Genomic DNA, 26,161 nt, shown 5'->3' on the forward strand with positions numbered 1-26,161 from the left:
ATGTAAATGCACTGTCTTCCCCCCAGTGTGGGACATGACTCCCGGGGATGAGCCTCCCTGGCACCAAGGGATTACTACCAAGTACCAGCTGATGATGTGAGTGGAGAATGACCTTGAATAAAAGGGTCAACTCAGACCAGCAGAATATCTCAGCCTACATGTAATATCAGAAGTTAAAAATGCTTTTTGACCTTGAATAAAAGGGGGAAATGGAAAGGAAAACAAATCTATACGGCTATGAGTTTCCAAAAAAGAGCCGGGAGGTCATTAGAGAGGTCGCCCTTATGCACACCTCAGCATAGTCCCAGAGACAGCTAAAGTAGATACAATTCCAGGTATTGGTTCTTCTGAGGGCTTCAGAAACCCACAGGTTCTATGGTCATGGCAGATGGAGTTCAGTGCCATGTCAGTTGCCCCTACTTTGGAGTTTGTGTTCCTGAGTGTGATGGAGTTGGACTCAGGTGTGATCTTTGTTCACAAGCCTTTCCTGTCACTTTTACCAGACCTGTGGTTGGCACTGGGGTTTAGTGTATACTCAGGGGACCTGAATCTCTGGACTGTCCATGTGATAGCCAGGCCCTGAGCCTCAACAGCCTTGCAACTCCTACCCTCTGGTTTACTGGACGTACCCCAGCCTGCTAACAGGGAGGTGAAGAAGGTCAACCACCACACCAGGGAGTCAAGAGTGCCTACAACTGCAAACAGGAGAATTGCATCCATCATCCAAGTGGAATCTAAGCACCCTCTCAATACAGAGGTGGAGCAGACATAACCATCCCAGGGTCCACAGGATGGAGGAATAGAGTATGGATTAGAGTGGACTTAGTGATACTCTATTCTGGAGCTAATGTGATTAGTAATGGAAGTAAATGTAGCATTGACATGGAGAAAGTGGCCATGGTGGCTCCTGTGGGTGGGGAGTGGAAAGAAGAGATGTGATGTGGGGCATTTTCAGGACTTGGAGTTGTCCTGGGTGGTACTGCAGGGACAGTTACTGGACATTGTATGTCCTCCCATGGCCCACTGGGTGGACTGGGGAGAGTGTAAAGTACAATGTGGACCACTGACCATGTGGGGCAGCAGTGCTCAGAGATGTATTCACCAACTGCAATGAATGTCCTATGATGACGGAGGAGGTTGTTGTTATGGCAGGAGTGGGGTGAGGGGGGTGGAGGGGTATATGGGGACCTCATTTTTTTTAATGTAACATTAAAAAAATAATAATAAATAATGGAGAAAAAAGAGAAAGATTAATGGTTGCAAGAGGATAATGGGGAGTGACTGCAAATGGGTACACTTTCTTTTCTGCCCCCTCCTCCCCTGCTGTTTTTGCTGTGTCCATTCTCTGTGTGATCTTCTGTATCTATTTCTCTTTTTGTCTTCTCTTCTAGTCTTTCTCCTCCAGGATTTACCAGGATTCGATCCTAGGGACCTCTGATGCAGAGAGAGGTTCCCTGTCAGTTGCGCCACCTCAGTTCCTGGTTTCTGCTGTGCTTCACCTTGACTCTCCCGTTTGGCATGACTCACTTGTGCGGGCACTCAGCTCACTGCGTGGGCACTCAGCTTGCTGCACAGACATGTGGCTCACCATGCAGGCACTGGCTTGCCACGCAGGCACACTTTCTCTTCTTTTTCATCAGGAGACCCCAGGGATAGAACCCAGGTCCTCCCATATGGTAGGTGGAGGCCTTATCACTTAAGCCACATCCACTTCCCTAGAGTTTCTTTTTGAAGTAATAAAACTAATTCTGGAGTCAGACAGTGGCGATTGATGGTTTCACAACTCCATGAATATATTAAAAAACCATTGACCTGTACCCTTTAATATATCAAGTTTTATGGTATGTGAATTATATATCTCAATGAAAAAAAGAGATATTGCAAAAAACAAGGAAATAAAAGCTATGCATAATGGGAAGGAAAAACTAAAACTACCCTTAGTCACAGATGATATAAGAGCGTATGTAAAAAAATTCTAAAGAATTGACAAAAAAACAACAACAATGAACTCCTGGACCTAATAAGTGACTATAGCAAGGTTGCAGAATACAAGATCAATATACAAAAAGTCAATAGCTTTTCCACTTAACCACCAATGAAAAATTGGGATGATTTGAAATTAAGAGCATAACACAATTTGCTTCAACACCCCCAAAAATGAAACGCTTAAGTATAGATTTTTTTAAATGTACAAAATCTATATGGGGAAAACTATAAAATTCTGATGAAAGAAATCAAAGAAATTCTAAGTAAATCAAAAGATTTTTCAAGTTCATGGACATGAAGATCCAATATCACTAAGATGTTGATTCTTCCAAACTCGATCTATAGATTCACCAGCTCACTGCCACTCAATATCCTGAGTTATTTTGTGAATATTGACACAATACTGAAAAAGAGCAGAGTCGAGCACTGACATTACCCAACTTAAAGACATATGATAAAGCTACAGTGCTCGAGACAGTGTGGAATTGATGGAAAAATAGATCAAAGGAAGAGAATAGAGAGCCTAGAAACAGATCCACACTATTACAGTCAACTGATCTTTGACGAAGGAGCAAAGGCAATTCAATGGAGAAAGGACAGTCTTTTCAACAAATTGTGCTGGAACAACTATACATCCATCTGCAAAAAATACATATATCTAGACACAGGCCCTAAACCTCTCACAAAAAGTAACTGTTAAGTAAAATAAAATGGCCACCTGTATCGGGTGATGCCAGGGGAGAAGGGCTTGACCAGAGGACAAAAACAATTAACTTATGGGGGTTTCCCCAGAAAACAGAACACACCCACAGGGTTGCTGAGAAGCAATGCCTGGTGGTCAAACTAGTTTCCATCCAGTAGAGACAGCTTATCAGAATGAAGGAGCATACCTGTGGTAAATCTAGTTTCCATCCCATAGAGATGGCTTATCAGAATGGATACACATATCCTACTAATCAATGTGTATCTGCCCTCTACTTTGTAAGACCTGCCCTATGTAAAAGAGAAACTCAACATCAGCCAATCAGAACATTTCCTCACTTAACTCTACAAACACCCCCTTCCACTCCCCTCAGGGAGCTCCCTTTTACTTTCTGAATGGGATGCTGCCAGATTTCATGAATTGTTCAATAAAGCTGTGAGATCTTAAATTGCCTGAAAAGATTTTCTTTTATCATAACTCAAAATATATGATAGACCTAAGTGTCAAATGCAAAATTATAAACCTTCTGGAAGACAACAGAGGAGAAAGTCTACATGACCTTGGGTTTGCCAGTGAATTTTTAGATGCAACACCAAAAGCACAATCCGTGAGCCAAAAAAATTGATGTTGGACTTCATTAAAATTGAAAACTTCTGCTCTGCATAAAGTACTGTTAAGAGAATGAAAAGACAAGCCACAGACGGGAAAAAATATTTGCAAAACACATATTTAGTAAAGGAATTGTATGCAAATAAAGAAAAACAAACTTGAAACTCATCTATAAGAAAGCAAACAACCCAATTACAAAATGGGCAAAAGATCTAAACAGATCCCTCACCAAAGAGACACACAAATGGTAAAGAAGCATATGAAAAGATACTCGACTTTATATATCATTAGGGAACTGCAAATTAAAACAATTTTTAATTATTCACATCTATTTGAATGGCAATATCTGAAATACGGACACCACCAAACGTTGGCAAGTACGTGGAGCCACAGGAACTCCCATTCTTTGCTGGCAGGATTGCAAAATGGTACAGCCGCTTTGGAAGACACTTTGGCAATTTCTTACAAAGTTAAACATAGGCTTACCATTGGATCCAGCCATTGTATTCCTGGGTATTTGCCCAAATAAGTTAACAATTTATGTCCACACAGAAACCTGCACTTGAACACTTATGGTAGCTTTGTTCATTATTGCCAAACACTGGAAGTCACCAAGATGCCCTTCAAAAGGTGATTGTACCCTTGGTGGATGAGTAAAGTCACACGAAACTAGAAAGGAATTTATTCTCTCCTGAATTATTTTTTTTAAAGCAAGTAGATTTTCCATTTTATGCCAGAAATTAGTCGGAAGCCTAGAGTTCTCTTTAAAAGGCTACCTTGGAAAGTAACTAAGTCAAGATAAACAGATAAGGTTTGCTAATATTGAACACTTATATACTTACTAAAATGCTGTAAACCCGTTGTCATTTGGAGAGTTGATGTTTTATTAGTATAATTAAGCAGGCGAATAAGACAGGGAATTAATAGATGGATCTGGAACCTGACAGGGAGTCCATCTGGACATCAGAAACCCTCAAGATGGGCTACTGGAGGACTCCCACTCCTGGGATTCTTTGTTCTTCCTGGGAACAAAGAAAAGTCCCGGGTGTTCTCTAGAAACTTTATCATTGGGTTCTCACTAAGGAATTGATGGGTGGGATAATCAATCAAAACAGCAAACTGCTGAAACCTCCTCCCCTGCCTTTAGCAAAGGGGTGAAATAATTAGCAATTTAAAAGCAAGCTGCGAGGATCACTTTTTTTCGCCCTGCTCTCCTGCCTCTGGACCTGTTTCCTGCCCTCTTTGTGCCACTTTCACCATTTTTCCTCTGCCATGTGGCCACACAAGTAACCCTGGGGATTTATAATCTATAATGGGAAGTTATAGCTTGTAAATCAGTCCTCTTTATCCCTTTTCATCCCCTTCCTCATTACCTGGGACCCCTGCTCTGTTATTTTCTATTATTTTCTCCCATTTCTCTTCCCTCCCTACCTGAATAAATTACTGGCCTAACTCACCCAGTGTGCTTTTGAAATTCATTTCTGCAGCATAGCCAAGAACCCAGATAGAATCTGGAACATAATTGCTTAAAAAACAGAGCAGAAAAGAAAAGGAGATTGGATCCACAATTGGTGGTACAGCCATACAATGGAATAGTATTCAGTAAAAAAAGGTAATAAGCTCTCAGGTCACAAAAAGACATGACCTTAAGTACATATTGCTAAGTGAAAGAAGCCAGTCTGAAAAGGCTACGTATTGTATGATTTCAACTATATGACATTCTGGAAAAGAACAGACTACAGAGAGTAAAATAATCAGTGGTTGCCAGGAGTTCAGGGAAGGAGGGAGGCATAAACAAGTGGAACCCAGGGCATTTTAGGGCAGTGAAACTATTCTGGATGATCTCATAAAGGTGCATCCCTGACATTCTGCATTTATCACAATCCACAGACTGTAGAAGACAGAGTGGACATTAGTTAGTAATAATGTATCTATATTTGTTCACTGACTGTAACAAATGTACATTTATGTCAGGTGTTAATAATTGGCCAAATGATGCATGTATGTGGTATATGGGAGCTCTGTACTTCCTGCAAAATTTTTCTGTAAACCTAAAAAATAAAGTTCATTGAAAAAAAAGAAAAAGAGCAAGCAGGCTGCTGGTGGGAAGCAGAGGCACAAACAGCTGCCAGGAGAGCCCCAAGGCCCAAACGAGCAGAGGGCACAGAGAAAGGCTGTTTTGTGGGCACACTCACGTGCATGGGGTACTTTGGTCGTCCTCCAGTAGCAATGACGATTTGGTCAGCTGAAATTAGAGTCTACAAATAAACAAAGAAAGCTATGGGTCAAACACGTACCCAGCATCACCCACCTAGGAGGCTTGGATACCCAGAGATGCCCCTGTGCCGCAGATGCCAACAGCAAGGTAGTTCCACGGTGCTGCCATCCATGTGGGATTGGCTGAACAGAAGGGGGACAGGCAGGAGAGGGCAGGTAGGGTATTGTAAATCTCAGCACTTCACAGTTTACAAAATACCCAGCAACATCCATCTCCTCCAATCCCAGAAACACCTTGCAAATAGAGATCCTCTTTCCCAATTGAATGTACTTGGCACCCTTATCAAAAGTCAGTTGGCAGGGAAGCAGACTTGGCTCAATGGATAGAGCGCCCACCTACCACATGGGAGGTCTGCAGTTCAAACCCAGGGCCTCCTGACCTGCATGATGAGCTGGCCCATGCACAGTGCTGATGTGCACAAGGAGTGCTGTGCCACACAGGGTGTCGCCCATGTAGGGGAGCCCCACAAGCAAGGAGTGCGTCCTGTAAGGAGAGCAGCCCAGTGTGAAAGAAAGTGCAGCCTGCCCAGGAATGGCGCTGCACACACGGAGAACTGATGCAGCAAGATGACGCAATGAAAAGAGACACAGATTCCCAGTGCCACTGACAAGAATATAAACGGACACAGAGAGCAGACAATAAATAAATAAAAAATAAATCTTAAAAAAAAAAAAAGTCAGCTGGCAAACTACAATATAAACTATAATCCATGCAGTGCAGCAGTGCTCCAAAATGTATTCACTAAATGCAATGAATGTGCCACAATGATGAAAGAGGTTGTTGATGTGGGAGGAGTGGCGTAAGGGCAGGTGGCGGATATACAGGAACCTCATACTTTTTTAATGTAACATTAAAAAAATAAATAAAGAGATTGTAGAACCAAAAAAAAAAGTCCATTGGCCATAACTGTGAGGTTGATTTCTGAACTCCCAACTCAATTTCATTGGCCTATATGCCTGTCCTTGTGCCAATACCATACTGTGTTTGATTATTATGGTTTTATCATCTTTTAAGACGGGGAAGTATGAGTCTTCCAACTTCATTCTTCTTCCCCAAGATGGCTTTTGCTATTCGGGACTCTTTACCCTTCCACATAATTTTTTTATTTTTTTCTTTCTTTTATTTATTTATTTATTTATTTTTAAAGATTTATTTATTTATTTAATTCCCCCCTCTCCCCCAGTTGTCTGTTCTCTGAGTCTATTTGCTGCATCTTGTTTCTTTGTCTGCTTCTGTTGTCATCAGTGGCACGGGAAGTGTGGGCGGTGCCATTCCTGGGCAGGCTGTACTTTCTTTCCCACTGGGCAGCTCTCCTTACGGGGCGCACTCCTTGCGCGTGGGGCTCCCCTATGCGGGGGACACCCCTGCATGGCACGGCACTCCTTGCGCACATCAGCACTGCCCATGGGCCAGCTCCACACGGGTCAAGGAGGCCCGAGGTTTGTACCGTGGACCTCCCATGTGGTAGACGGACGCCCTAACCACTGGGCCAAGTCCTTTTCCCCATAATTTTTTTTAGGAGGTACTAGAGATTGAACCTGGGACCTCGTACATAGGAAGCAGGCACTCAACTACTGAGCAACACGCGCCCCGCCCCTTCCATATAAATTTGATGATTGGCATTTCCACTTCTGCAAAGAATGCTGAGATTGCATTTAATCTATACATTGTTTTGGGTAGTGTGGTGGTTTGGTGTATGTGCCGCAAAAAGCATGTTCTTAAAGTGAATCCATTTCTGTGGGTGTGGACCCATTAAAGTAGGATTTTTTGGTAAGAACTTAAGATGTGACCCACCTCCTTCAGGGTGGGTTTTAATCCTCTTACTGGAATCCTCTATTATGAGGGAACGAAATTCAGAGAGAGAGAGACAAAGCCACGGAAGCAAGAAGCTGAAACAACAAAACCCGAAGAGAAGGGAGAGTAGCAGATGCCACCACGTGCCTTGCCACGTGACAGAGGAGTCCAGGATCCTGGCAGCTAGTCTGCAGGGAGAAAGCATCACCTAAGGGTGCTTTGATTTGGACATTTTTCTCAGCTTTGAAACTGTGAGCTTGTAAGTGAATACATTCCCACCCTTAAAAGCCAAGCCCTATTATGGGTGGCTTTAGCAAACTAGAAAAGGAGACGAGGCCCCTGCCCTATCGCCCAGCCTATGTGCATCACCCATGAGCTTTTAAAGAAGTTATGATCTATCTCAGAGAAATCCTTCTTTTAAATTCTAGCCATGCTCATGATAGAGAAAAACCCAGAGGGTGCACGAAGCTAGCACCGCTCCTACCTCTTTCCCACCATTGGTGACGCCACGGATCGTGTGCTCGTTGACAAAGCTGGCTTTGATGTTAAAGTACTTGACTTTTCTGCAAAATAAAGAGAAGATTTTCGAATTTTTCCTCTGCAGATTAAACTTGGCTGATCAGAAGGAACAGGCATGACCATTCAGGTTGCAGGAGGCGGGCTGATGGCCCACTGCCCACCACCCGGGAAGGGGCGATCTTGCCCCATCCCCCAGGGCTCCCTGGGACCAAACGAGCTCAGATACAGAGGCAGGGACCTAAGCCGATGGTGCAGTGTGTGTCTGTCCTTGACATCCAAGCACTTTCTACCAGGGGTCAGGGGCCCCCACCACACGACCGACATCCCACTGGCAAGGGAGGGTGCCCGGAAGGGGGATTCACCCCCTGCTTTTGGGACACTGTGAGTGCACAGCTGGGTGGGACATGCCATGGTCTGGCACCCGCATTCTCATGTCAAGGACAGGGGGCTTGGGTGGGGCCACCGCTCCTCCTCCAGCTTGCGTTCCCCACCACCGCCAAGCCACGTCCTTACATGTGATCCAAGCCAGATCAGGCCCTGCCACCGAGCCCACCTTCACTCACTGGGACCGCACAGCAAAAGCTGGGTGATGTGGCCCCCGAGTTCTCCCACTGGTCCCAGAGCTGGCCGAAGGCTGGGAGGATGGGTGACTCCCCTTGACCTGCCCGAGCCCAAGGTCCCCAGCAAACTGCATGAGGTCTACTGGGTACCAGGCGACAGTTAGGCAAACCTCTCCAGCACAAATGAGCTCAGGTCCCCGATACAGATAGGGGACCAGGGAGGGGTGTGGGCAGGCGGGCTGGCTGTCTGGCTCAGCTTTCTTGGATTTAGTGGATACAAAACGGCTTCCCACTGCAGACCCCCAGGAAGTCCTGCCCACAGAATGACACTGCCCCCAGCCCCGGATTCACCACCCCAGGCCCACCCTGCCAGGCAGGAGGATATGCACAAAAAGTAAGTACTTGTCCCGTAGCTGCATCAGATGACCCCAGTTCAAGGACTTGACATAGTTTTGAACAGCTTCTGCCATTTTCTTCCTGTTAACATATAACACCAAGTAAATAAAAATCACGATGGAAGAGTTAGCTGTCCTAATGGTGAGGTCCACGTGTCAACATGGCCAGGTCATGGTACCCAGTTGTCTGGTCAAGCCAGCACTGGCTTGATTGTTAATGTGAGAACATTTTATGGACTTAAGTCCTCAGAGAGTTTTTTTTAAAAATATATTTTTATTTTATTTTTTAAAAACCCATAGATTACATAAAATGTTATATTAAAAAATACAGGGGGGGCGGCGGACTTGGCCCAGTGGTTAGGGCGTCCGTCTACGACATGGGAGGTCTGTGGTTCAAACTCCAGGCCTCCTTGACCCATGTGGAGCTGGCCCATGCGCAGTGCTGATGCGCACAAGGAGTGCCGTGCCACACAGGGGTGCCCCTGTGTAGGGGAGCCCCACACGCAAGGAGTGCAGCCTGCCCAGGAATGGCGCCGCCCACACGGAGAGCTGACACAACAAGATGACGCAAGAAAAAGAAACACAGATTCCCGAGCCGCTGACAACAACAGAAGCAGACAAAGAAGCAGCAGCAAATAGACACAGAGAACAGACAACTGGGGTTGGGGGGGGAGGGGAGAGAAATAAATAAATAAATAAATCTCTAAAAAAAAAAATACAGGGGATTGCCATATGCCTCATTCCCCATATCTCTCACTTCTCCCACATTAACAACTTCTTTCATTAGTGTGGTACATTCATTGCAATCGATGAACACATCTCGGAGCCCTGCTCATGAGTTGACTGCAGAGACGGCTGATGACATCTACAACCAACTGAGGAGATTGCCTTCAGCAAGGAGAGACACCTCAGCCAATCAGTTGAAGGCCTTAAAAGAAGTGATGATTTTAGCAGTCAGGATGGAGAATCTCCAGCTCTCCTCCGTTCAGTGGGCTTCTCCCGGGGAATTCATCCAAAACCTTCGCTGGAGCTCCTGGCTTACGGGCTGCCCCACGGAATCTGGACTTGTGCATCCCCACAGTTGCGGGAGCCAATTTTATAAAGTATTTACACATATCTCCTGTCGGTTCTGTTTTCCTAAAGAACGCTCACGAATACTGCTGTAGGAACCCGGAATGAACCGGCTGAGGCAAATCACCCGTTTGCAGAAATATGGAGAAACAAAGAAGGTGTTTTCCCCAAATGCCCATCAACAGATGAGTGGATCAATAAAATGTGGTATATACACACAATGGAATACTACTCGGCTGTAAGAACAAACACACTACAAACACATGTGATAACATGGATGAATCTTGAGAACCTTATGTTGAGTGAAGCAACCCAGACATTAAAGAACAAATACTACATGACCTCAATGATTTGAAATAACCAAGCTGCCCTAGATAGCAAGAGACTGAACGATAGGCTTACAGGAAATCGGAGGGTGGAGGAAGGATGTGAGCCGATGTCTGCAGGGGTGGAATTTAAGACGAGATGGTGCGTGGGACATGACACCCGGGGATGAGCCTCCCTGGCACCGAGGGACCACTATCAACTACCAATTGATGATGCAACTGGAAAATGACCTCATACAGAAGGTTCAACGCGGATCAGCGGAATATCCCTGTCTACATAAAATAACATGACTTTAAAATGCTGTTTGACCTAATGTAAGGGGGAAATGGAAAGGAGAAATGAGTTTATATGGCTATGAGTCTCTAAAAAAGAGTCTGGAGGCTGTCAGAAGGATTGCCCTTATGCACAACTGAGCAGAGTCTGAGAGACAGATAAAGCAGATACACCCCCCAGATATCGGTTCCTTCGAGGGCTAAAGAGACCCATGGGAGTTATGGTCATGGCCGATGGGGTTAACTACCAGGTCAGATGGCCCCTCTTTGGAACTGGTGTTTATGTGTGATGAATCTGGACTCAGATGGGATCTCTCTTCATAAGACTTTCATGCTAATGTGCTGGAGGTGCAGTTAGTGTCGGGGTTTAAGATATATTTAGGGGATTTGAATCTCTGGACTGACAATGTGATAGCCAGGTCCTGAGCCTCAAGAGACTCCAGCACCTACAATCTGACTTATTGGGCTCACCACACTCAGCTAAGATGGAGTTGAAGAAGGACAACCACCACATCATGGAGCCTAGAGTGATTACAACTGAAAGTGGGAGGATTGCATCCAGCATCCATGTGGAATCTGAGCCTCCTCTGACATAGAGGTGCAATGGACACAACCAATCCAATGTCCACATAGAAAAGGTGGCATTGGATTGATAAAAGTGGACATGATGGCTGATGGGTATGGGGAAAGGCAGGAAGAGATGAGAGGTGGAGGCATCTTTGGGACATGGAGCTGCTCTGGATGGTGCTTCAGGGGCAATCACCGGACATTGTAAATCCTCACAGGGCCCACTGGATGGAATGGGGGAGAGTATGGGCCATGATGTGGACCATTGACCATGAGGTGCAGAGGTGCCCAAAGATGTACTTGCCAAATGCAATGGATATGTCATGATGATGGGAAGGAGTGTTGCTGGGGGGGTGGGAGAGGTGGGGCGGGGGTGGTAGGGTTCAAAGGGACCTCATATATATATATTTTTAATGTAATATTATTACAAAATCAATTAAAAAAAAAAACAAAAAACAAAGAAGGTGTTTTCGGAGGTAGTAAGACTTGATGCCTGTCCTCAGGGGCTCCTGCCTGTGTCCCTAACTGGGCCCAGGTGTAGGCTGGGGGCCTGATGGGGGGGCTTTGTGTGTCCACACAGCCCCACAGGCAGCTCCTGAGGCCAGGGGGGACGGGGGGGGCCCAGGAGCCAGCGCCTGGGCGGGGAGTGGAGGCAGTTTCCAGGGCTGGGACCCGGAGCGTGGGGAGATGACTGTGCGGGGGGCATGCTTTGGGGGACCGTGCTGTGTGTGGGGGAGGGGCGTGGGCTGCATGTGGAGGGGGAGGACTGGGGAGGGGTCTGTGCAAGAATGGGCTGCTGCATGGGGGTGGAGGGGGCTGTGTGGGAGAGGAGGGGCAGGGGAGGAGGGGCCCTGTGTGGGGTGGGGAGCTCTTGGCGGTGGTGGGGTAGGCTCTGGGCAAAATCCCAGGGGCCGCCCGTCTGCTCCCCAGAGCGTGGGGGCTGGCAGTTCTCTGCAGGGGCGTCCAGTGCACTGAAGCACTGAGCGACCTGGGGATGGGATGGGACTGGAGAGCCCAGTCCTCCTCCAGCTCCCGAGAGGTCCGATGGTGCGGACCGGCCTCCCACTGGGCCTCCAAGCAGCAGGCCGGAGGCCCGCGGCTCACCAGTCATGCGGCACGGGCTCTGCCACCTCCCAGCCGTAGTGGCAGGCGTCGCGGATCATGCTCCCCAGCAGTGCCGCCTGGTGCATCAGCTTCTTGGGGATGCAGCCGACGTTCACACAGGTGCCACCGAGGCCCCACCTGGTGCCTGGGATGAGGGAAGGGCGTGTTTCAAAACCAGACATGCGAGGGAACGCCTGAGGGCTTTTCCTGTCCCCTGCAGCCAGTTCCGGGGCCTTGAGGGTGTTTGGGGCTGTTGGAAACTCAAACATGGCCCCCGTGGATCTGTCCGTGGCTGCATTCAGAGCGGTTTTTCCAATAAAGGAAAAAAACATTGAACTAATGATAGCTTGTACTCGTCGGGGGACCCACGCACCCTCTGGATGTGAACTGAGTCCCATCTACAGCTCCCACCCCTTTCCCAGCACACACAGCTCCTGCCAGGGGGGGCCACCTACCTCGGGGGGAAGGGTCCACGTAATCAACCACGGCCACGTTCCGTCCCAGCTGCGCGGCTGGAGGGAGAAGAGGACCGGCAGGTGAGCACCATGGGGAAGCTGTCTGGGTTTGGGGGAACAGGGGCTCCTGAGAGCCCAAGGCCCAGGAGGGGGTGGGGGAAGGCCAGGGCCAGCGGCTGACCCCGTGGTGGCCAAGCTGAGTGATACTGGTGACCTCTGCTCAGCCTCGGCCTGCCCGCTGCCCGCCCAGCTGTGCCTGCTCACAGGCAGGCATTTGGCAGGGACTTGGTCCCCGCCCTGAGCACCCCAGGAGCAGGCCCACTCACGGAAGGGTATCTGACTCCCAGGAGTCCTCTTGGTTCCCAGCCGCCCCCTCCCACACTGGCCCCGTTGCAGCAGGAGGTCCGTGTCTCCCCTCATCAGAGTCCTCCCAGGTGGGCCCTGCTGTCCCCCTCTCTCCAGGTGAGGAAATTGATGCTCAGAAGTGGTGCAGCTGGTCCAGGCCACCCAGTCCCCAGAAGTGAGCCCAAAACTCGTGGCTCCAAAGTTTACACCTAGCCACAGCACCTCATAGCCTCCGGCCCCTCCATCAGCAGGGCTACCGGGGCCTTGAAATTCCAGGTTCCAGGGCGGAGCCTGACAACAAGAGCCCGAAGTTCGCAAGGCTGCCCCCCAGCTCCACACCTCCGGGGCCAGCCTGGACCTCAAGGTCACGAACCCAGGAACGGACAGAATGCTACAGAACATGCCTGATTCTTGGCGATTAGACACTGAGATGAGAACCAGATTTTAGAAGCACTCATCTCAAAAACCTCTTCTACCCAAACTGACTAACAATAGATTCCAGGACTCAATTTAAAATCTCGCGGGAAGCGGATGTGGCTCAACTGATAGAGCGTCCGCCTACCATACGGGAGGTCCAGGGTTCAAACCCAGGGTCCCCTGGCCCATGTGATGAGCTGGCCCACATGCAGTACTGATGCATGCAAGGAATGCCGTGCCACCCAGGGGCACTCCCCACATAGGGGAGCCCCACGCACAAGGAGTGCGCCCCACAATGAGCCACCCTGCACGAGAAAAAAGCGCAGCCCACCCAGGAGCGGCGCCACACACATAGAGCTGACGCAGCAAGATGATGCAACAAAAAGAGACACAGATTCCCCCCTGAGAATGCAAGTAGATACAGAAGAACACATAGCAAATGGACACAGAGAGCAGACAATGGCGGGGGGTGGGGGTGGGTGGGCAGAGAAACAATAAAATAAATAAATAAATAAATAAAATCTTGGGTTGACAGTGATAGGGAGTCACTGCTTAATTGGTGCAGTTTCTGGGTGATGGAAAGGTTTTGGTCATGGATGGTGATGATGGTGAATGCAATTAACAGCACTGAGTATGGACTTGCAAGTAGTTGAAATGGGAAATTTTACATTGTATATAATACATTGCCACAATAAAAAAATTTTTTTAAAGGGGGGAAGAAAAGCCCAGGCGGAGTGGACTTCTCAAAAATGCCAACGCCAACTTCCATGCCTGACCAAGATGGGGTCACAGGTACCAGATCTGCCCTCCCACCTGAGACAATCAAAACCCCAGGTGAAATACATGAAACGGTGGGTTTCAAGACACTGGGCATCAGGCCGCAAAGGGCAGCGATCCCCAAGAGACAGGAAACAAATGAAGGTGAGCCCTACAACTGCCCCATCATCTTCCTCTCAGGAAAATCTCCAGGACACGACACGGGGAGGGGGAACCGGGGAAGAGACCAGCAGACACCCTGAGTTGAGGAGACAGAGCTGAGAGTCTGGGGAGACCAAGGCAGCTAGAGTTCACAGGACAGAGAACCAAAGAGGAAAGCGGTGCTTGGAGAACCTGGAAGAACTGCAGAGGGACCCACTGAGTATTCAGCTAAGGATAGATCAGTGATGTGTGAGGAAACCCAAGGCTGGGGAAAGAACCAGCCGAAAGGATTAGAGGGGATGGTGGGTGCACAGCACTGGGCATAGTGCCTGTTCCCAGAAGCCAGAATAAAATAAAATAATAACAGAAAAGAAAAGAAAACACTATTCCCAAGGCATTGGATAAGTCTTTAGAAAGGTCATGCCTCAGAAAGTAAGAATAATTAGCCCTTGACTGGGCAGAACTCCAGACCCGCCCAACAACTCTTAAGCTGATAACCCAAAAGGATCGAACTGCCTCTTAATAATTTACCTGTACCCCATAAAAAGGGTCAACAATATTTATAGGAATACGAAAGTATTCAAAACCCAACAAAGTAAAGTTCACACTGTCTGGCGTTCAATCAAAAATGAAAAGGCAGAGGGTCCGGGGCAAGATGGCATCTGAGTGAGTGCACCTCATAATCTCTCCTGCGAAGAAGGGGCAGAGTAGGGTCGGAGTCCTGCTGGACCGGGCTGTTTTGGGTGTTTGCAGGGGAGGAGGTGTCTGGACGTCGATTTGGTGGGACGGTGACAGAGGAGATTTTTGCAAGAGGTAGAATTTTGGGTCTCTTGCATGGAGGTCGGAGGTTGTGGGCAGGACCCCTCCCCCTAGGGCTGGCAACCCGGCCACAGTGATTCCTGAAGGCTTTGTTGTGCTGGGGTGTTCCCAAGCCCTGAGCGGGCTGTTTCAGGGGCTTGCAGGGCAGGAGGTGTCTGGATGTCGATTTGGTGAGACAGTGACAGAGGAGATTCTTGAGAGAGGTGGAGAATTTTGCATTTCTGACATGGAGGACAGAAGTTGTGGGTGGGACCCCTTCCCCTAGGGCTGGCGCCCGGCCGCAGGGATACCCAAAGGCTTTGTTGTGCTGCAGTGTTCCCAGGTCCCGTGTTAACTGGATGCATGGTTCCCAGGTCTGTGTCCCCTAAACCCTGGTGGTCCATGCTCCAGAGACACACACCTTGAGTCTGCAATATCACAGACTTCCCATCCCTGAATCCACCACGCCCTGAGATCCTTCTGAGGTCCTTGATTACCCTAGCCCTCCGTGTTTTATGTTGTTTTTTTTTCTCTCTCTCCTTGAGCTTGGAGGAGTGTACCAGCTGACTTGGGGAGAGTCTGGGAAGAAAGGAGAGGCGAATCTGCTGAGAAAGCCCAATTTACCTAAACATGTCCTGGGATAGGAAACTTGGTCTGGGAGAAGGTGGAGTCAGAAAATCAATTAGACCTCCCCTAGCACACCTAAGGGGGAGGGATTGTAGGAGGTGCTATCCAAGCTTCCAATAGCATATTTGGGGTTTCTGGTGAGGTGTAGGTGCTCTCACACTGGAAATAAAGAGTCATAGTCTTCTGTGTTGAGTTGGTTCAACAAGGACCTACTTGAATCTCCTACCGGACCTCTCAGGCAGTTTTCCTGCTGCCCTGGGAGAGAGACAAGTGAGGAAGGGAGAAAGGGGGAAGGTCAGATCCCTAAGTGTATTATTTAACTGCAAAGAGGATTCCTAGTTTGAAACATTGGTTCTTTTTTTTTTTTTTTTTTTGGTCGTGGTTGCTAATATTGCATTGTCTCGTGGTCTTTTCTCCCGTTTTATCCCCCAAGGTCCTTTTTCATTTATTTAGTTTTTTTTCTCTTTTTCTTTTTCTTGTTTGTTCCCCCCCCTTTCTCCTTGCCCCCCCCCCCCGTTTTTCTCTTCTCTTCTTTTCTCTCTTTTTCTCCTTTTTTATTTTGTTTTCTTTATATAATAGGTGCTGCAGGGAGCACTTCACATTTGCTGTGTTTCCTCTCCTTCATTTCCTCTTTTCTGTGTGTATTGATTCTGGCCACCTACACTATCCCTTTTCCCCTACATCTTTCTATCCTCCATCATCCACTGTTTCTCTTACATTTCACCTCCCTTTCTTTGGCCCCCAAATTGTCTGACTTTTTATTTCTAATACCTTTGTTCTCTTTTCTGTCTTTTATTCATTCTTGATATTATTGCCTTTCTTTTCCCTTTCCCTCTCTCATGAAAACACTGGCCTTTTAATTCATACTACATAACCTCCCCATATTCAGTTGACTGTCTCATTATAGGTACTCTACTTACTGCTATAATTCTACACAACTTACATGAGTCTAATATCCATTCTCCTAGACCTCACACTGTTGCTCTGTTAACATTTATTACCAATACTACTTTATACATTTTCTTTTCTTACTCATTTTGCTTTCCCTGGTCCTAATATTTTCCTTCAAAGTGAACTTAGCCAGCAACAGGAAAATAGAGTAAGAAGAACAAAGTGACAAAGAGAAGACATAACACACACACACAACAACTAATTAATCCCCAAGACTAGACAAAGAAGCTAAGGAACTGATTAAATCCATCAAGATAAAATGATGACCAGACAGCAACAAAAAACTACAAACCAAAACAATAATCAGGAAAATATGGCCGAATCCAATGAACAAAGTGAAAACCAGGAAGAGGAGCAGAACATCGGACAAGTAATTAAAGATCTCAAAACATATATTAGAGACCAACTTAATGAAGTAAAGGAAGAGATTAATAATACGAAGAAAACACTTGGAGAGAATACAGAATAAATTGCAGTCATACACAAAGAGATAACAGATATGATGGTGATGAACACCACATTCAAGAAATCATAAATACACTCTCAGCAAATAACAGCAGACTCGAAGAGGCAGAGGAGAGAATTAGTGATGTGGAAGACAATACATCTGAAATCAAACAGATAGTAGAACTGATCGATAAAAAGATAGAAAAAATCCAGCTAGGACTTAGGGACCTGAATGACAATGCAAAATGCACAAACATATGTATTATAGGCATCCGAGAAGGAGAAGAGAAGGGAAAGGGGACAGAAAGAGTGTTGGAGGAAATAATGGCTGAAAATGTCCCAAATCTACTGAGGGAGATGGATATACATGTCCAGGAAGCACAATGCACCCCAAACACCATAAATCCCAACAGGCCCACCCCAAGACATATACTTGTCAAATTATCCAATGCTCAAGACAAAGAGAAAATTCTAAAAGCAGTAAGAGGAAAAAGAACCATCACATACAAGGGAGGCTCCATAAGATTAAGTGATGATTTCTCATCTGAAACCATGGAGGCAAGAAGGCAGTGGTATGATATAGTCAAGGTACTAAAAGAAAAAATTTTCCAACCAAGAATACTCTACCCAGCTAAGCTAGCATCCAAAAATGATGGAGAGTTCAAAATATTCACAGATAAACAGAAATTAAAAGAGTATGCCAACAAGAACCCTGCCCTTCAAGAAATACTAAAGGGAGTTCTGCAGGAAGAAAGAAAAAACAGGAGAAGCAGAGTTGGAGGAGAGTGTAAGAGCAACAAAAAAAAGACAAAAAGAGAAGGAAAAAAACAAACAAAATATGACAAACACAAGTCCAAACAAAATATGGCTAACATAAATAATTCCTTGAAAGTAATAACACTGAATGTCAATGGATTAAACTCACCTGTCAAAAGATGCAGACTGGAAGATTGGATAAGGAAATATGACCCATCTATATGCTGTCTACAAGAAACACATCTTAGACCCCTGGATTCAAGGAGGTTGAAAGTGATTGGATGGAAAACAATCTTACAGGCAAACAATAACCAAAAAAAGGCAGGAGTAGCTATATTAAATGCGAAATAGACTTTAAATGCGAAACAATTGTGAGAGACAAAGATGGATCTTACATATTAGTGAAAGGGATAATCTTTCAAGAAGAATGAACAATCATAAATATTTATGCTCCTAACAAGGGCGCCTCCAAATACGTGAGGCAAACACTGGAAAAACTGAGTGAAAGAACAGATGCCTCTACAATTATAGTGGGAGAATTTAATACACCACTATCAACTTTGGACAGAACATCTCAAAAGAGAATAAATAAAGAAACAAAAACTTTGAACAGTATATTAGAGGAGCTGGACCTAAGAAACATATACAGATCATTACACCCAAACACAGCAGGATATACATTTTTCTCAAGTGCACATGGATCATTCTCCAAGATAGACCATATGCTAGGCCACAAAGAAAGGCTTAATGAATTCATATCAAACTCATACAAAATAATATCTCTGACCACAGTGGAGTGAAGCTGGAAATCTGCAAGAGATACAGGCCCAGATTTCACACCAATATATGGAGATTAAATAGCCTACTCTTAGAAAAAAGGTGGGTCAAAGAAGACATCTCAAAGGAAATTAATAACTACCTTGAAACTAATAAAACGATAACACAGTGTACCAAAACTTATGGGACACAGCAAAAGCAATACTGAGAGGGAAATTTATAGCCATAAATTAATGCATCAAAAAAGAAAGAGCAAAAATTGAAGAACTAACTGCATATTTGGAGGAATTAGTAAAAAAACAACAAGGTAAGCCCACAGGAAGACGAAAGAAAGAAAGAACAAAGATAAAAGCAGAACTAAATGAAATAGAAAATATGAAAGCACTTGAAAAGATAAACAAAACCAAGAGCTGGTTCTTTGAAAAAAATCAATAAAATTGACAAACCCTTAGCTAGACTAACAAAGAAAAAAAGGGAGAAAATGCAAATACACAAAATAAGAAATGAGAAAGGAGATATCACCACTGACCCCACAGAAATAAAGATTACCATAAGAGGATACTTTGAAAAACTATATTCCAACAAAAATGACAATTCAGAGGAAACGGACAAATTCCTAGAAACACATAAGCAGCCTATATTGACGAAAGAAGAAATTGACGATCTCAACAAACCAATCACAAGTAAAAAGATAGAAGCAGTCATTAAAAACCTCCTGACTAAGAAGAGCCCAGGGCCAGACGGCTTCACAGGTGAATTCTACAAAACATTCTGGAAAGAACTAACGCCAGTCTTGCTGAAACTCTTCCAAAAAATCGAAACAGAAGGAACATTACCTAACTCATTCTATGATGCCAACATTATCCTAGTACCAAAGCCAAACAAAGACACTACAAGAAAGGAAAATTGGGAAACGGACTTGGCCCAGTGGTTAGGGCGTCCGTCTACCACATGGGAGGTCCGTGGTTCAAATCCCGGGCCTCCTTGACCCGTGTGGAGCTGGCCCATGCGCAGTGCTGATGCATGCAAGGAGTGCCCTGCCACGCAGGGGTGTCCCCCACATAGGGGAGCCCCACGCGCAAGGAGTGCGCCCTGTAAGGAGAGCCGCACAGCGCGAAAGAAAGTGCAGCCTGCCCAGGAATGGCACTGCCCACACTTCCCGTGCCGCTGACGACAACAGAAGCGGACAAAGAAACAAGACGCAGCAAAAAGACGCAGAGAACAGACAACCGGGGAAGGGGGGAATTAAATAAAAATAAATAAATCTTTAAAAAAAAAAAAGAAAGGAAAATTACAGACCAATTTCTCTAATGAACCTAGACGCAAAAATCCTCAACAAAATATCTGCTGACTATATTCAACAACATATTAAACGAATTATACACCATGAGCAAGTGGGATTCATTCCGGGTATGCAAGGATAGTTCAACATAAGAAAATCAATCAATGTAATACACCATATAAACAGATTGAAGGAAAAAAATCACATGATTATATCTATAGATGCAGAAAAAACATTTGACAAACTACAGCCCCCTTTCTTGATAAAAACACTGCAAAAGACTGGAATACAAGGAAATTTTTTGAACATGATAAAGAGTATATATGAAAAACCCACAGCCACATCGTTTACAATGGTGAAATCCTAAAATCTTTCCCTCTAAGATCAGGAACAAGACAAGGATCCCCACTATCACCTCTTCTATTTAACATTGTCTTAGAAGTACTTGCTCGAGCACTGAGGCAAGTACCAGATATAAAAGGGATTCAAATTGGAAAGAAGTCAAAATTTCATTATTTGCAGATGACATGATCCTATACATAGAAAACCCTGAGAGGTCTACAACAAAGCTTCTAGAACTCATAAATGAGTTTAGTAAAGTTGCAGGTTATAAGATCAATGCGCAAAAATCAGTAGCATTTCTGTACACCAATAATGAGCAAGCTCAGGAGGAAATCAAGAAACAAATACCATTTACAATAGTAAATAAAAAAATCAAATACCTAGGAATAAATTTAACTAAAGATGTAAAAAACTTATACACAGAGAACTACACAAGACTGTTCAAAGAAATCAAAGAAGACCTAAATAAATGGAAGAATATTCCCTGTTCATGGGTAGGAAGACTAAATATTATTAAGATGTCTATTCTACCAAAATGGATCTACACATTCAATGCAATCACAATAAAAATCAACACAGCCTTCTTTAAGGAACTAGAAAAACTAGCTATGAAATTTATTTGGAAAGGAAAGAGGCTTTGAATAGCCAAAGACATATTGAAAAAGAAAAATGAAATTGGAGGAATCATACTACCTGACTTCAAAACATACTACAAAGCTACAGTAGTGAAAACTGCATGGTACTGGCACAAGGAGAGACACACAGACCAATGGAACCGAATTGAGAGTTCTGATATAGATCCTCATATGTAGTCATATAATATTCAATAAAGCCACCAAACCCTCTCAACTGGGAGAGAATGGCCTATTCAACAAATGGTGCCTGGAGAACTGGATATCCATATGTAAAAGAATGAAAGAGGATTACCATCTCACACCTTATACAAAGATCAACTCAAGATGGATCAAAGACTTAATTATAAGAGCCAAGACCATAAAGATCTTGGAAAGCATTATAGGGAAGCATCTACAGGACCTTGTTTGTAATAGGTAATGGCTTCATGAACTTCACACCCAAAGCACGAGCAGCAAAAGAACAAATAGATAAATGGGACTTCCTCAAAATTAAAGCCTTCTGCACCTCAAAGGAGTTTGTCAAGAAAGTGAAAAGAGAGCCTACACAATGGAAGAAAATATTTGGTAACCATATATCTGATAGGAAACTTATAACCTGCATATATAAAGAACTCCTATATCTCGAAAATAAAAAGACAAACAACCCATTTAACACAGAAACTTCTCCAAAGAAGAAATACAAATGACCTAAAAGCACATGAAAAAATGCTCCAAATCTCTAGCTATCAGGGAAATGCAAATCAAAACTACAATGAGATACCATCTTACTCCCATAAGATTGGCAGCTATGGAAAAAACAGAAGACTACAAGTGCTGGAGAGGATGTGGAGGAATGGGAACACTCATCCACTGCTGGTGGGAATGCAGAAAGATCCAGCCATTTTGGAGGACAGTTGGCGGTTTCTCAAAAAACTAGCTATAGCAATTCCACTGCTGGGTATATACCCAGTAGAACTGAAAACAAGGACACAAACTGATACACGCACACCAATATTCATAGCAGGATTGTTCATTATTGCCAAAAGTTGGAATCAACCCAAATGCCTATCAACAGATGAATGGATAAATAAAATGTGGTATATACATACAATGGAATACTACTCAGCTTTAAGAACGAATACATTACAAACACATGTGATAACATAGATGAATCTTGAGAACCTTATGTTGAGTGAAGCAACTCAGGCACTGAAGGACAAATACTACATGAACTCAATGATATGAAATAAGTAAACCAAGCTGCCTCAGAGAGCTACAAACTGGATGATAGGCTTACAGGAAATTGGGGGGTTGAGGAAAGATATAAGCTGACACCTACATGGGAGAAATCTATGATAAGGTAAGTATGATAAGGTAAGTATTTGTACAAGGAAGGGATAAAATGGGGGCATAGAGTTACCTTTGGGTGGGGCTTTGCGGGCTTGAGGGGGGCTAGGGATGGGAGGAAGGGTAATATTACCCAAGAAATTGGGGGGACGGTGGGGGAACATATGAACATAAGAGATTGTCAAGTATTTGGTTGAGAATACAATGCTGAGAAAACTTTTTCAAAAATATAATAAGGAAGGTTACCTGTTTAAGATGCTTAAACTGGATAATCCGACACAGGACAGGCTCCTAGGGAGTGTGTGAGTGCTCATTTTGCCATAATGGGTTACATCATTGGATAGAAACCCATATAATGAGAGTGAAGATATACCCACATCCTGGGGAGGACCGATGTTCTCAAACAGAGGGAATTGTATATCTCGAGAGAAATGGTGGCTTCCAATGCATTAGGGCAGTTGAGCAAGTCAAGCCCTCAACACTTGCAAGTATCTCTGAACATGGCCCTTCAAACAATAAAGATTGACTGTCACTGTGGGCCCTAAGGCGAGGGGTAAAGAGGTATTGAATAGATGAAACCAATGTAACTGTGTGTCAGGAAATGGACTTGGCCCAGTGGTTAGGGTGTCCATCTACCGCGGTTCAAACTTCAGGTCTCCTTGACCCGTGTGGAGCTGGCCCATGCGCAGTGCTGATGCGTGCAAGGAGTGACATGACACGCAGGGGTGTCCCCCGTGTAGGGGAGCCCCATGCCACGCGCGAGGAGTGCGCCCCGTAAGGAGAGCCACCCAGCGCGAAAGAAAGTGCAGCCTGCCTAAGAATGGCGCCACCCACACAGAGAGCTGACTCACCAAGATGATGCAACAAAATGAGACACAGATTCCTGTGCCGCTGACAACAACAGAAGCAGGCAAAGAAACAAGACGCAGCAAAAAGACACAGAGAACAGACAACCAGGATGGGAGGGAAGGGGAGAGAAATAAATAAATAAATAAATCTTTTAAAACAAACAAACAAACAGAAAACAATGTAACTGTATGGGCAATAGAAGTGTTCCACAAGATTATGCAAGGATGGATATAGGACATGTTAAATTATACCAAAAATGTATAGGGGCCTATAGGTTAAAATGTAAATCATAATGTAAAACATAACTAAAAATTTAGAAAATTATATAGTCTAAAATATAAACCACAATGTAAACCCAAGTGTAACCTTGTTTGAAAGCTAATGTCTCAATATCTGTACATCAGTTGCAGTAAATATAGTATGAATATGTAAAAAGATTATTGCTGGGGAAGGGACAAAGTGTCTGATGTTGAATATGTGGGAGTACTGTATATACAATATACAGTATATACAATATATGAATTACTGTGGTCTAAAACTTTTGTGAAGACAAGCTTAATAATTAGAAGAAAAAAAAAAGAAAAAGAAAGGACATAGACACTGAGAAAGAGATGGAAGAAGTTGCCTTGCCAATGTGCATACAGGGCAATACTTATTGTAGTGATGAAAGGCAAAACATCAAAAACAAAGCTTTTTTAAAAAAACTTTTTGATACCCTGTTGCCGCCTTTCTCCGCCCCTCCTCCCCTTCCAGCCCCCGCCACCCTTCCCGCCAGTCCCGCCCATATTACCAACCTACAATCTGCCCTCTTCCCCAGTAACTGCTTAGGGCGTATTACCAGAGGTCTGCCCCCCCAGTTTTAGCCAATCCACAGCCACCCCTCCGCCCTGCTCTCCCCTTCATACTCCACCCCCTTCCCTGCCTATATAACCAAGTGTACTTCCGCAATAAAGCAGACCTGTTCTTGCGCTCAAGCGGTCTCCGTGGTTTTTCCCCAACCGCACGTCCCCCACGCCTGGAGAACCGGTGCTCCCTCTTGGGGCACCCCCCGCCGGCTGATCGGCAGGAGCAAGCCCCCCCAACTCTTGGGCCTGAGCGAGGACGAAACCCTCACGCTCAGCTACAATACCCCAATTTATTTTTACCTTAATTTTTCTAAATTAATACGTATTCTATATCTATCCTTTAAACTCATCACTATATTCCATTTTACTATTAATGGAACCTGGCAATATATTGGGCTTCATTTTTCAGGAAGTTTTGGATCTTAGAGAGGTTCAACAATGGTAGGGGAGGAATACTGGTGTGGGATGTTATTGACAGGGGACACATGGTTGTACAGGGCATATATCCAGGGTACATAAAAATGTTTGGATATTTTCATAGTGGATACAATTAAAAACAACAACTGAGGGAGTGCTGAGTTCCTAGCCAGGGGAGCTCTATCACAGTTCCTAAAGGAAAAGCAACAATTCCCCAAGTCCAACGGCAAAGACCAAAAAAGAAGGAAGGTTCAACAATGAGCCCTTGATACTAATGACTATGCTTGTAAGCCTGTGCACCTGAAAAAAGAACAAGGCCTAGAGCTGCAGAGTGCTTAAGAGTTACCTCCTAAGAGCCTCTGTGTTGCTCAAATGTGGTCAGTCTCAAAGCCAAACTCAGCATGTAAATGTGTTGCCTTCCCCCCAGTGTGGGACATGACTCCCAGGGATGAGCCTCCCTGGTGCCGAGGGATTACTACCAAGTACCAGCTGATGATGTAACTAGAAAATGACCTTGAATAAAAGGGTCAACTCGGACCAGCAGAATATCTCAGTCTACATAGAATACCAGGAGTTAAAAATGCTTTTTGACCTGAATCAAAGGGGGAAAGGGAAAGGACAAATGAGTTTATATGGCTATGAGTCTCCAAAAAGAGTCGGGAGGTTATCAGAGCGATTGCCCTTATGCACACCTGAGCAGAGTCCCAAAGACAGATAAAGTAGATACAAACCCAGGTATTGGTTCTTCTGAGGGCTACAGAGACCCACAGGTTCTATGGTCATGGCAGAGAGAGTTCAGTGCCATTTCAGTTGGCCCTTCTTTGGAGTTTGTGTTTTTGTGTGATGGAGCTGGACTCAGATGTGATCTTTGCCCACAAGCCTTTCCTGTTACTTTTACCAGAACTGTAATTGGTGCTGGAGTTTAATGTATACCCAAGTGACCTGAATCTCTGGACTGACCATGTGATAGCCAGGCCCTGAGCCTCAACAGACTTGCAACCCCTACACTCTGGTTTATTGGACTTAACCCACTCAGCTAACATGGAGGTGAAGAAGGTCAACCACAACACTAGGGAGCCAAGAGTGCCTACAACTGAAAGCAGAAGAATTGCATCCAGCATCCATGTAGAATCTAAGCCCCCTCTTGATATAGATGTGGAGTGGACACGACCATTTTAAGGTCCACAGGATGGAGGAACAGAGTATGGATTAGAGTGGACTTACTGATATTCTATTCATAGAACTATTGTGATTAGTAATCAAAGAAAATGTGGCATTGGTGTGGAGAAAGTGGCCATGGTGGCTGCTGGGGGTAGGGAGTGGGAGGAAGAGATGTGATGTGGGGGCATTTTTAGGGGTTGGAGTTGTCCTGGGTGGTGCTGCAGGGACAGTTACCAGACACTGTATGTCTTCCCATGGCCCACGGAGTGGACTGTGGGAGAGTGTGGGCTATGGTATGGACCATTGACCATGAGGTGCAGTAGTGCTCAGAGATGTATTCACCAAGTGCAATGAATGTCTCATGATGATGGAGGAGGTTGTTGTTATGGGGGGAGGAGTGGGGGGAGGGAGGTGGGGGGTATATGGGGACCTCATATTTTTTTAATGTAACATTAAAAAAAAAGACAAAAAAGAAAAGGCAGGGAGCAGATGTGGCTCAAGCGGTTGAACACCTGCTTCCCAATTTGGAGGTCCCGGGTTTGGCTCCCAGTGCCTCCTAAAGCAAACAAACAAAATAACAAGCAAAACAAACAAAAAAACCAACTCAGGAAAGCAGATGTGGATCAGT

At 45.0% G+C, this 26,161-nt stretch overlaps 1 protein-coding gene across 4 annotated transcripts in view; it reads right to left on the reverse strand.

Annotated features, from left to right (window-relative positions):
- Positions 1 to 26,161, reverse strand: part of TXNRD2 (thioredoxin reductase 2) — a 102,796-nt gene that overhangs the window by 45,797 nt on the left and 30,838 nt on the right. For all 4 annotated transcript variants that reach the window (XM_058281847.2, XM_058281845.2, XM_058281848.2 and 1 more), the window contains exons 3-7: positions 12,641 to 12,697; positions 12,186 to 12,330; positions 8,852 to 8,926; positions 7,855 to 7,933; positions 5,494 to 5,556 (exon numbers count right to left, since the gene is read on the reverse strand). In XM_058281847.2, the coding sequence (XP_058137830.1) occupies positions 5,494 to 5,556; positions 7,855 to 7,933; positions 8,852 to 8,926; positions 12,186 to 12,330; positions 12,641 to 12,697 (419 nt within the window). The remainder of the gene's footprint in view (positions 1 to 5,493; positions 5,557 to 7,854; positions 7,934 to 8,851; positions 8,927 to 12,185; positions 12,331 to 12,640; positions 12,698 to 26,161) is intronic.

The sequence above is a fragment of the Dasypus novemcinctus genome, chromosome 19 (genome assembly GCF_030445035.2).
Source record: "Dasypus novemcinctus isolate mDasNov1 chromosome 19, mDasNov1.1.hap2, whole genome shotgun sequence".
Classification (NCBI taxonomy): domain Eukaryota; kingdom Metazoa; phylum Chordata; class Mammalia; order Cingulata; family Dasypodidae; genus Dasypus; species Dasypus novemcinctus.